At 47.4% G+C, this 13,322-nt stretch overlaps 1 protein-coding gene across 1 annotated transcript in view; it reads right to left on the minus strand.

Annotated features, from left to right (window-relative positions):
- Nucleotides 1-13,322, minus strand: part of ASTN2 (astrotactin 2) — a 481,865-nt gene that overhangs the window by 20,484 nt on the left and 448,059 nt on the right. Inside the window, exon 19 of the mRNA XM_075260063.1 lies at nt 12,232-12,373. Coding sequence (XP_075116164.1) covers nt 12,232-12,373 — 142 coding nt within the window. The remainder of the gene's footprint in view (nt 1-12,231; nt 12,374-13,322) is intronic.

The following is a 13,322-nucleotide window of genomic DNA, read 5'->3' on the forward strand; positions in this document are numbered from 1 at the left end:
GGTGTCCCATCTCAAGGATCCTATCTATACTAGTAACGTATGTAAATTGAAGCCTTTTCCTAAATATATCATTTTAGAAATTCTGCTTTGTTTGCCTGCTATGTGAATTTATTAGTCCCATTGTTTACACAGTGTTGCTATAACCATGGACCTATAGGACAAGTGATGTCACTTACTCACTGCTCTTGCCAGCAGGACAATCGTTCAGCTAATTGCAGTTTACTGATAAAGTTGAGTCTGTTATCTCTCTATGCAATCACATAGATAACCCTGAGTCAATTCTGTACAAGCATCTGCATATTATCTGATCTGTATAAGTGTTGTGTGTCCCGTTCAGCAAGAGGGAAGAGGGGGGAGAGAAATACAGGAAGTGATAAGAACAAACACTGCAGGCAGACTGCTGAAAGACTGAGATGGGAAAACCCCTTTAAATTAGCTGTCTGCGGGCTGATTCAAACAAAGCACATAAAACTGAGTGTTTTCCCCTGTTTGTGCCATGTTAGCCACTTTTTTTTTTTTTTTTTAAGTGGGAAGCTGGCTTCACACCGCAACAAATTTAGTGGTGCAAATGACTGAAATCAACATCAGCCCCTATATTTAAATTTCCAGTGTGTGAACCGCTAGAGACATATCAAAAGTAATGGAATTTTCTCTCTAGCCCCCACCATTCCTTAGCAGCAAGGGCAGTTAGTTTTGGTGTATGATGTGCCATTTAAGCTCTGTATTGTCAGAGGGCGGTGTCAGGCATGGGGGCGTGATTCCGAGCTCCAATCAGAGTCAGCCAGTGGCAGAGTTCAGAATCACACCCCTTGCCCGCTCCTGCCTGACACCACCTACCTGACAGTATAGAATCTAAGTAGCATATCAGGCACCAAAACTAACAGCAGTCGCTCAGGAATGGTGGGGGCTAATGAAAAAAAATCCAGAATCAGTTGAGCAGAAGTCATTAAATGATGTAAGAGCTGGACTTGGTGGAGGTGGTGAGAGGTCCTCTTTAAGGCATCCACACTATATGCCAATCTTAATAAATCAGACCATTGGTAAACGTGAATGTTTATTATAAACTTCCTTAACTTTGTGGGGTGGGGGACATTTACCACATTGTACTATGGGGCCATATGATATCTTTGTACGCCCCAGGTCTCAGGCGGATCTGCTCAGGACCTGAAACATGTGGCTTTATCCTTAGTCAGTGTTTCTACATCCAAGAAAGGGGTCAACCTGAGATAATAGAGATACAGAACCATTCTAATGAAATGCTAATGCAGCCAAACAATCTCATACTGCAGAAGCTAAAACTTTTGAGCTAAACATTTAGACTGGCTACATGGCAGACATCTAAAGGTCAGTGCTGGACAAAAATGATTCTCTGCAGTGAATTAACAGAGTAGAGGCTTTTCATAGCCACGAGAAAACCCCCTGCTCCAACATCAAAGAAACATTCCGTAAATGTTAGCCAGAGCTATATTTTGGCTGAGTTTTGTTGACTGCTTTGCCTGCCTCAACGCCAAGCATCTTTGAGCAGGCTGAAATCAGTTTGCAATCCCTATTGGGAAAGTGACAGCTCTAAAACTCACAACTACCTAGCATGGACCACCGGGTTTAGAAAATTTATTACAAAATAATTTATGTATCGTAATATTTTAAATCAGGTTCAGATCGGGTCACATTTGGGCCAAGGGAACATAGTAGTAGAGGTTTATTAGAGCAAGGAGGAACATGTGAAACAATTAAAGGAAACCTGTCATCAAACTTTGGGCCATGAAGCGAGTACATGGTTCTTGTGGGACTGTGAAAGACAATATTTAACCTAGCCTTGGGTTTATTCTTACATGGCACTTTTTAAAGAATAAAGAGTTTAAAGGGAAATTAAATACTGAATATGGAGCCTAATCTATAGTTTCTGGAAAAAAGAGTCAGTAGAATTATTCATTTTTGGGCAAGATTACAAAATATGTCTGTTTTCTTCTTCAGGATGTTTCTTTCTTCAGGATGGGACCTCATGTACATTTGTCACAGGTGACTAATGGACGTGATATCACTTCCTGAGTAATAGAAAAACACCTTTTCCAAGATGGCGCCGCATTGAGTGGCTGCCTCGATACAGAGCTCCAAGCTGAGAGCAACCTTTAGGGCTCGTTCACACGTGAACAAAGGGGCGGATTTTGACAGCGGATTTCGCTTCAAAATCCGCCCCTTTACAATGGTGGTCTATGCAGACCGCCGGGCTTCTTTTTTCCACTAGCGGCGGGCTGCTGCTAGCGGAGAAAAGAAGCAACATGTCCTTTCTTCAGGTGGAAGCCGCGACGCGCTAGACCGCGGCTTCCGCCTAGCGGCAGCACCCTCCCGTGTCAGCTCATTCATTTGAGCCGACATAGATGGGGAAAGCCGCGACCGCGATGGTCGTGGCAGGCATGTTTTGACCAGAGAGAGACGTCGCTCGCCTATTAATCTCCATCTTCTTTTCAGAAAATCACACAGAAAAACTGTTAGAAACCATCTAAAATACATAGAAAGTGAGAAGAAATTAAGTTCTAGGTGCAAATTACACCAGTATACTAGTGCATTCTTATTAATTTATCTGTCCCAGTGTGTTCATCGCGGCCATTTTTCACTGCTATGTACAGGAAGCCTCATCAGTGATCAACAATGCACATAGAGAGATAGCTGTCCATCATTGGGAACCGCCCCCTGGACTCCTAAATCTAGAATTAGCAGGGATTAAATGAATAAATAACACATTCACTTGAATCTCGTGATCTTTAACATGAGACTGGCATCTTCTTCAATTTGACAGTTTCTGTTTAATACTGATATGTGGTGTTTGCTCCTAGAGTCATTGTCTTGGTTTTGCAGGCCAGCAGATCCAGCTGGTCCTAGTTGATTGACATGTCACTAGTAGGATTTCACAACCATAAAGCTGACTTCAGAGTCATGGCGGATGCCAACAGATGTCAGCACTGATGCTATGGGGCAGATTTATTGACTAGCGTTTTGTACAACAGTTTTCATAAAGGACCTGACAAGCGCAAGGCCCACCTGATTTATCAAGAGTCTCTGCATGTGGGCCAGAACTGAAATCTACTCATGTCAGGAAATGGTTTAGATTTCCTGGATAACTCACGGCAAAAAACTGTAGTAAGTAGAGATGAGCGAACACTAAAATGTTCGAGGTTCGAAATTCGATTCGAACAGCCGCTCAATGTTCGTGTGTTCGAACGGGTTTCGAACCCCATTATAGTCTATGGGGAACAGATACTCGTTAAGGGGGAAACCCAAATCCGTGTCTGGAGGGTCACCAAGTCCACTATGACACCCCAGGAAATGATGCCAACACCTCTGGAATGACACTGGGACAGCAGGGGAAGCATGTCTGGGGGCATCTAACACACCAAAGATCCTCTATTACCCCAACATCACTGCCTAACAACTACACACTTTACACAATCAATACCACCTCTCTGACAGTAGGAAAACACCTTGAAACATGTGTATTTGGCACTTGCAGTGAGGAGAGCTTGTCACCAGCAGTGAATTTGGCCCTTGTAGTAAGTTGAGGTTGGCACCAACATTTGTTTTGAAAATCAGGGTGGATTGAGCCTCTAACCAGCAGAGTTGGGGCAAATTCATGGTGGAGGGAGCCTCTAAAAACCCCAGTTTGGACCAATTCATGGTGGAGGGAGCCTCTAAACAGCCCAGTTTGGGCAAACTCATGGTGGAGGGAGCCTCTAAACAGCCCAGTTTGGGCAAATTCATGGTGGAGGGAGCCTCTAACCAGCCCAGTTTGGACCAATTCATGGTGGAGGGAGCCTCTAAAAACCCCAGTTTGGACCAATTCATGGTGGAGGGAGCCTCTAAAAACCCCAGTTTGGACCAATTCATGGTGGAGGGAGCCTCTAAAAACCCCAGTGTGGACCAATTCATGGTGGAGGGAGCCTCTAAACAGCCCAGTTTGGGCAAATTCATGGTGGAGGGAGCCTCTAACCAGCCCAGTTTGGACCAATTCATGGTGGAGGGAGCCTCTAAAAACCCCAGTTTGGACCAATTCATGGTGGAGGGAGCCTCTAAACAGCCCAGTTTGGGCAAATTCATGGTGGAGGGAGCCTCTAAAAACCCCAGTTTGGACCAATTCATGGTGGAGGGAGCCTCTAAAAACCCCAGTTTGGACCAATTCATGGTGGAGGGAGCCTCTAAACAGCCCAGTTTGGACCAATTCATGGTGGAGGGAGCCTCTAAAAACCCCAGTTTGGACCAATTCATGGTGGAGGGAGCCTCTAAACAGCCCAGTTTGGGCAAATTCATGGTGGAGGGAGCCTCTAAACAGCCCAGTTTGGGCAAATTCATGGTGGAGGGAGCCTCTAACCAGCCCAGTTTGGACCAATTCATGGTGGAGGGAGCCTCTAAAAACCCCAGTTTGGACCAATTCATGGTGGAGGGAGCCTCTAAAAACCCCAGTTTGGGCAAATTCATGGTGGAGGGAGCCTCTAAAAACCCCAGTTTGGACCAATTCATGGTGGAGGGAGCCTCTAAAAACCCCAGTTTGGACCAATTCATGGTGGAGGGAGCCTCTAAAAACCCCAGTTTGGACCAATTCATGGTGGAGGGAGCCTCTAAACAGCCCAGTTTGGACCAATTCATGGTGGAGGGAGCCTCTAAACAGCCCAGTTTGGACCAATTCATGGTGGAGGGAGCCTCTAACCAGCAGAGTTGTGGGAAAGCAGGGTGGAGGGAGCCTCTAACCAGCAGAGTTGGTGGAAATCAGGGTGGAGGGAGCCTCTAACCAGCACAGTTGTGGGAAAGCAGGGTGGAGGGAGCCTCTAACCAGCAGAGTTGTGGGAAAGCAGGGTGGAGGGAGCCCCTAACCAGCAGAGTTGTGGGAAAGCAGGGTGGAGGGAGCCTCTAACCAGCAGAGTTGGTGGAAATCAGGGTGGAGGGAGCCTCTAACCAGCAGAGTTGGGGGAAATCAGGGTGGAGGGAGCCTAGTATTAGCAGAATTGTGCAACGCTTATGGTGGATGAGTATGAGGATGCGGAGGAATTGGAGAGGTTGAGTACAGACATGGAGTTTCATGTTGGGGTGCTTTACACAGGTGGGCACAAAAATGAAGGCTCTATCCAGTGGTGGTTCATTTTTATCAAAGTGAGCCGGTCGGCACTCTCAGCTGACAGACGGGTGCGCTTGTCAGTGATGATGCCACCGGCTGCACTGAACACCCTCTCAGATAGGACGCTGGCGGCAGGACAGGACAGCACCTCCAAGGCATATAGGGCAAGTTCAAGCCACAGGTCCAACTTCGAAACCCAATACGTGTAGGGCGCAGAGGGGTCGGAGAGGACAGGGCTGTGGTCGGAAAGGTATTCCCGCAACATGCGCCTATACTTCTCACGCCTGGTGACACTAGGACCCTCCGTGGTGGCACTTTGGCGAGGGGGTGCCATCAAGGTGTCCCAGACCTTAGACAGAGTGCCCCTCGTTTGTGTGGACCGGTGAGAACTTGGTTGCCTACTGGAGGAACTGCCCTCCCTGCCGCCAACGTCACATGTTGGAAACATCTCCATCATATTCTGCCCCAATTGCCTGTGGCAAGCATTGATGCAATTGGTCCTCCCCTCTACCGGAATAAAAGACGAGATGTTGTTTTTATACCGGGGGTCAAGGATAGCAAAGATCCAGTACTGGTTGTCCTCCATGATTTTGACAATACGCTTGTCGGTTGTAAAGCACCCCAACATGAACTCAGCCATGTCTGCCACAGTGTTAGTTGGCATGACTCCTCTGGCCCCACCGGAAAGTTCAATCTCCATTTCCTCCTCATCCTCCATGTCTACCCATCCGCGCTGCAACAATGGGACGATTCGAAGTTGCCCGGAAGCCTCCTGTATCACCATCACATCATCGGACAACTCTTCTTCCTCCTCCTCCTCCTCCTCCTCCATTAAACGCAGTGAAGCGGACAGATGTGTGGACCTACTCTCCAGCTGTGACGGATCGGATGCTATCCCTAACTCCTCTGTGTGATCTGAGTTATCCCTGATGTCAATCAGGGATTCTCTCAGAACACACAAGAGCGGGATTGTAAGGCTCACCATCGCATCCTCAGAGCTCACCCTCCTTGTGGACTCCTCAAAGACCCGTAGGATGTCACAAAGGTCTCTCATCCATGGCCACTCATGGATGTGAAACTGAGGCAGCTGACTTTGTGGCACCCTAGGGTTTTGTAGCTGGTATTCCATCAAAGGTCTCTGCTGCTCAACCACTCTATTCAACATCTGAAACGTTGAGTTCCAGCATGTGGGGACGTCGCACAAAAGCCGGTGTTGTGGCACATGCAGGCGTTGCTGGAGAGATTTTAAGCTAGCAGCGGCTACTGTCGACTTGCGAAAGTGGGCGCACATGCGCTGCACTTTCACCAGTAGCTCTGGAACATTGGGGTAGCTCTTTAGGAAACGTTGCACCACTAGGTTGAAGACGTGGGCCAGGCATGGAACATGTTGGAGTCCGGCAAGCTCCAGAGCTGCTACCAGGTTCCGGCCGTTATCACAAACGACCATGCCTGGGCCCAGGTGCAGCGGCTCAAACCATATTGCCGTCTCATCGAAGAGGGCATCCCTCACCTCGGAGGCAGTGTGCTGTCTGTCCCCCAAGCTGATCAGCTTCAGCACAGCCTGCTGACGTCTACCAACGCCAGTGCTGCAACGTTTCCAACTCGTAGCTGGGGTCAATCTAACAGCGGAGGAGGAGGCGGTGGCGGAGGAGGAGGCGGTGGCGGAGGAGGAGGCGGTAGAGGAGGAGGAGGAGGGGGGTGTTCTTCTCGTGTCCCTGCCAGGAATGTTAGGCGGGGAGACGAGGTACACCGGGCCAGTTTGGGAAGCAGTCCCAGCCTCAACTACATTCACCCAGTGTGCCGTCAGTGAAATGTAGCGTCCCTGTCCGCATGCACTTGTCCACGCGTCGGTGGTCAAGTGGACCTTTGTGCAAAGCGCGGAACTAAGGGCCCGCCTGATGTTGAGTGACACGTGCTGGTGCAAGGCGGGGACGGCACACCGGGAGAAGTAGTGACGGCTAGGGACGGCATAGCGAGGTGCCACAGTTGCCATCAGGTCCAGGAAGGCGGGAGTTTCAACAAGCCGGAACACCAACATCTCCTGGGCCAGCAGTTTAGCGATGTTGGCGTTCAAGGCTTGCGCGTGTGGGTGGTTAGCAGTGTATTTCTGCCGCCGCTCCAATGTCTGAGAGATGGTGGGTTGTTGTAAAGAAGCGCCTGATGGTGCCTTTGATGGTGCAGGAGAAGGAGATAAGACAGGAACAGGGGAGGATGAGGGAGAAGTCAACAAAGTGGCGGAGGCAGATGAAGTGGTGTCCTGGCTCGTCCTCTGGAGTGCATCGCCAGCACAGTCAGCAGTGGCAGTGGCAGAGGCAGAGGCAGTGGCAGTGGCGTGAACGGCAGGCGGCCTTTGTCCTGCCGTTGCTGCCTGCCACTGATTCCAGTGCTTGGATTCCAAATGACGGCGCATTGAAGTGGTGGACAGGTTGCTCTTCTCAGAGCCCCTAATCAATTTCGAGAGGCAAATTGTGCAGACAACACTATATCTGTCCTCGGCGCATTCCTTGAAAAAACTCCACACCTTCGAGAAACGTGCCCTCGAGGTGGGATTTTTTCGGGGCTGGGTACGAACTGGAACATCTTGGGAGATTCCGGGTGTGGCCTGGCTTCGCCTAAGCTGCTGACCTCTGCCTCTAGCTACCCTTTTTGGTGCCGCACCTGCCTCAACATCCACACTACTTTCCCCGCTTGACATCCCCCCTGTCCAGGTCGGGTCAGTGTCCTCATCATCCACCACTTCCTCTTACAACTCCTGTCTCATCTCCTCCTCCCGCACAATGCGCCGGTCAACTGGATGCCCTGACGGCAACTGCGTCACATCATCGTCGATGATGGTGGGTTGCTGGTCATCCACCACCAAATCGAATGGAGATGGAGGAGACTCTAGTGTTTGAGCATCTGGACACAGATGTTCCTCTGTTAGGTTCGTGGAATCGTGACGTGGAGAGGCAGGTTGAGGGACAATGAAAGGAGCGGAGAACAGCTCTGGGGAGCAGGGACAGTTGGGGTTATTGTTCTGTGAAGCTTGGGAATTTTGGGAGGAAGGAGGACAAGACTGTTGGGTAATAGGAGGAGAGGAGGCAGAGTCTGACTGGCTGCTGGACAATGTGCTGTAAGCGTTCTCTGACAGCCATTGAAAGACCTGTTCCTGGTTCTCGGGCCTACTAAGGCCCTGCAGTTTAGTTAATGTGGCAAGCAACCCTGGCACTGTGGAGTGGCGCAATGCTTGCTGCCCCACAGGAGTAGGCACGGGACGCCCTGTGGCTTCACTGCTACCTTGCTCCCCAGAACCATTCCCCCGACCTCGCCCACGGCCTCGTCCACGTCCCTTTCCGGGAGCCTTGCGCATTTTGAATTCCCAGTTAGAAACTGGCACTATATACCAGTAGCAAAAATTGTGGGTGCACGTAACCCCAATATATTCTTTGAATTACCAGTCAGAAACTGGCACTATATGGCAGTAGCAAGAAATGAGGGTATTTATAACCCCAATATATTCTTTGAATTCCCAGTCAGACAATGGCACTATATACCAGTAGCAAGAAATGAGGGTATTTATAACCCCAATATATTCTTTGAATTCCCAGTCAGACAATGGCACTATATACCAGTAGCAAGAAATGAGGGTATTTATAACCCCAATATATTCTTTGAATTACCAGTCAGAAACTGGCACTATATACCAGTAGCAAAAATTGTGGGTGCACGTAACCCCAATATATTCTTTGAATTCCCAGTCAGACAATGGCACTATATACCAGTAGCAAAAATTGTGGGTGCACGTAACCCCAATATATTCTTGAATTCCCAGTGAGACAATGGCACTATATACCAGTAGCAAAAATTGTGGGTGCACGTAACCCCAATATATTCTTTGAATTCCCAGTCAGACAATGGCACTATATACCAGTAGCAAAAATAGTGGGTGTATATAGCCCCAATTCTATTGCTAGGGGACTTGCAGGGTATTTCTGAGGGGAAGGTGGGGGGGCACACCGTTGGAACGGGGATTTGGGGTGTATATATGGGGTATACGGGAATACACTGTCAGTGTGTTCCATTCAGGATCCTGGGAAAGCTGGGTTGCGGCGATTGAGCCTGTCAGTGCCACGTTACACTGACAAGCTTCTCCCTGGAATTGAAGTTATATGTAAGCCCAATATATTCTTTGAATTCCCAGTCAGAAACTGGCACTATATACCAGTAGCAAAAATTGTGGGTGCACGTAACCCCAATATATTCTTTGAATTACCAGTCAGAAACTGGCACCATATAGCAGTAGCAAAAATTGTGGGTGCACATAACCCCAATATATTCTTTGAATTCCCAGTGAGACAATGGCACTATATACCAGTAGCAAAAATTGTGGGTGCACGTAACCCCAATATATTCTTTGAATTCCCAGTCAGACAATGGCACTATATACCAGTAGCAAAAATTGTGGGTGCACGTAACCCCAATATATTCTTTGAATTCCCAGTCAGACAATGGCACTATATACCAGTAGCAAAAATTGTGGGTGCACATAACCCCCATATATTCTTTGAATTCCCAGTGAGACAATGGCACTATATACCAGTAGCAAAAATTGTGGGTGCACGTAACCCCAATATATTCTTTGAATTCCCAGTGAGACAATGGCACTATATACCAGTAGCAAAAATTGTGGGTGCACGTAACCCCAATATATTCTTGAATTCCCAGTGAGACAATGGCACTATATACCAGTAGCAAAAATTGTGGGTGCACGTAACCCCAATATATTCTTGAATTCCCAGTGAGACAATGGCACTATATACCAGTAGCAAAAATTGTGGGTGCACGTAACCCCAATATATTCTTTGAATTCCCAGTCAGACAATGGCACTATATACCAGTAGCAAAAATTGTGGGTGCACATAACCCCCATATATTCTTTGAATTCCCAGTGAGACAATGGCACTATATACCAGTAGCAAAAATTGTGGGTGCACGTAACCCCAATATATTCTTTGAATTCCCAGTGAGACAATGGCACTATATACCAGTAGCAAAAATTGTGGGTGCACGTAACCCCAATATATTCTTTGAATTCCCAGTCAGACAATGGCACTATATACCAGTAGCAAAAATAGTGGGTGTATATAGCCCCAATTCTATTGCTAGGGGACTTGCAGGGTATTTCTGAGGTGAAGGTGGGGGGGCACACCGTTGGAACGGGGATTTGGGGTGTATATATGGGGTATACGGGAATACACTGTCAGTGTGTTCCATTCAGGATCCTGGGAAAGCTGGGTTGCGGCGATTGAGCCCGTCAGTGCCACGTTACACTGACAAGCTTCTCCCTGGAATTGAAGTTATATGTAAGCCCAATATATTCTTTGAATTCCCAGTGAGACAATGGCACTATATGGCAGTAGCAAAAATAGTGGGTGTATATAGCCCCAATTCTATTGCTAGGGGACTTGCAGGGTATTTCTGGGGTGAAGGTGGGGGGGCACACCGTTGGAACGGGTATCGGGGTATATATCGGGTATACGGGAATACACTGACAGTGTATTCCATTCAGGATCCTGGGAAAGCTGGGTTGCGGCGATTGAGCCCGTCAGTGCCACGTTACACTGACAAGCTTCTCCCTGGAATTTAGCTCTTATAAGAGCTGTTGGTTGTCTTCTCCTTCCTATCCTAGCCTGTCCCTGCCTACCCAGAATCTAACCCCTAGCTAACTGGACGGAAACCTCCGTCCCCGGTGAATTGCAAGCTCAGAATGACGCAAAGCTGGGCGTCGCTGTTCTTTTAAATTAGAGGTCACATGTTTTCGGCAGCCAATGGGTTTTGCCTACTTTTTTCAACGTCACCGGTGTCGTAGTTCCTGTCCCACCTACCCTGCGCTGTTATTGGAGCAAAAAAGGCGCCAGGGAAGGTGGGAGGGGAATCGAGTAATGGCGCACTTTACCACGCGGTGTTCGATTCGATTCGAACATGCCGAACAGCCTAATATCCGATCGAACATGAGTTCGATAGAACACTGTTCGCTCATCTCTAGTAATAAGTTATAATAAATATGTTAGGCTGAGGCAACCCCGACCCATCTCACTCTCCGACAACATTTGCGGATAGTGGTGAGCAAGGTGAAGAACAGAGAATTTGTTACATGAAAGACCTCATGCAACGTCATCACCCACTGATGCCAAAAACGGGCATAGATGGGGTAATAAATTTCCCCCAATGAATCTTCTTGCGTATTACACTACCCTGATGACTCCTGGAATGTAATTAGAATATACCACATGCCAGCATTAAAGGCCCTCCCCCAGTGCACCAAATGCTTAATTTGCATAAGATTTCTTGTCTTCAAATCTACAAGCGTGACAAAGGTTATTTATAATGGTAATGTGCTGTATAATGCAGTGCTGGTAGCTGAATATGCTTGGGGAGCTGATAGATTCCCTTTAACCCATCCCCGAAAGTCAGGTATGGCGGCTGCTAAAGCGGAAACTGTGTCAAAATCCGGGTCAAAAAAACGTGGAAACTGTGTCAAAATCCGGGTCAAAAAACCGCCTCCCATTGAATTCAATCGGAGCCGGACATTTCCTTTTTCCACGCATGACCTGCCCTATCTTGACGTGGATTCTGCGTCAAGACAATCCTTCCGGACTAGGCCCATTCATTTGGAAACAAACCGCTAACGGCAAAAATAATGCTAGCAGTCTACACAGACCTCTATTGTGTGGGGGCGGATTTTTAGGCGGATTCCGCCTCAAAATCCACCCCCTCTTGCCCCGTGTGAACTAGCCCAAATTGTCCGGATAGTGGACATTCTTTTTGTTGTTTCTTACATGTTTATCCTTAGGAGTTAGGCGGTATCTAATGACCTTCACCTCCATGTCATAAGCTTGCCCTGTCTTTTTGCTGGCCTAATAGGAGCGGGGTTGTGCACCGCTCTGCCATCATCTCCAAAGTGACTTTCCTAAGAACAAACACTTTACAAGGCTTGCTTACAAATAATACGTGTAAATCCAAGTTTAGAAATATCCCATATATCAAGGCAGCATGGCTTTTCCCAACATCTACGGTACAGCCTGTGCAGCTGTTCTCAACAATATATTTAGCTTATTGATTCCTTTTTATAATTGGTCTCAGCTTACTTGTAAATACTGTCTGCTTCCAAGCACTTGAAAATGACAGAGTAAAGATTGCTGTCTGAAGTCCCGCCATGGCTTCTCCCAGCTGCAATGCAAGCCGTCCCCAAACCAGACAATAAATCATCGGTGAGGCTGAGGGACTCTCCTGGCAACAGACAAATAGAAAAGAAAAAAAAATAATAAAGAAAATTCATTGGGAATTACAATCATGCATAATGGACAAAATAATAGGTCATTAGAATTTCAAGCGTAAGATTTGTGGGGTACAGATGTGTCCACACGTAACCGAGTTCCAATTTGGTTAAGGATTCCAATATGTTGTGAAAGTAATTCGACGCAGTATCACAACATGCTAACAAAGCCTTTGACAGGCTGCAATTTACACTCAGCACTGGGTGGCCGCCGATATAGGTTAGCATATCCCTTGGTGATAATTTATCATGAAATTTTGTTGTTTTTCGAAAAATGGCTTGACTTGTGAGGACAGGTAATAAAGGAGACATCTGTAGCTCAAAGAAATGGTTAAATTTATCAAAAGGGAATACATGAAACAGCATGGCCACTAATATAAACCAAAATAAAGAGAATAATTCCCTCTATCACTAGAGTATATCGCCTATAGTTCATCAATGTCATTGCACATGACATAAACCATGTCATAAATCTGCATTACCATTTTACTTCTATGTACTTACCGTCTAGGTTAGGGGTGGGCAATTAATTTTCCCATGGGGCCGCATAAGAAATTGAAACTATGCAAGAGGGCCGTGCCGTGGCAAATTTAGCCCCACCCACTTCTACGTTGACTCCGGCCATTCTCAATCATCTTTCCATGTGACCCCATAAAGTATAATCCTCCTACAGTCACCGGTACATTATATGTCCCCACATTATAATGTTCCCTTCCAACTGCCCCACAGTATTAAGTCCCTCTCCTTGTGCCCCAGTTTAAACTGGTGGAAACTAGAAGGGACATGAAACTGGAGCAGCTGGAGGGGGACGTTAGCAGTAGGGGTAGTTGGAGGGGAACAAAAATTAATGGCAGATAAAGTGGGACATTAAACTGGGGGCAACTAGACGGGGACATTAAAATT

This window comes from Leptodactylus fuscus, chromosome 11, assembly GCF_031893055.1.
Source record: "Leptodactylus fuscus isolate aLepFus1 chromosome 11, aLepFus1.hap2, whole genome shotgun sequence".
In the NCBI taxonomy this organism is placed as follows: Eukaryota; Metazoa; Chordata; class Amphibia; order Anura; family Leptodactylidae; genus Leptodactylus; species Leptodactylus fuscus.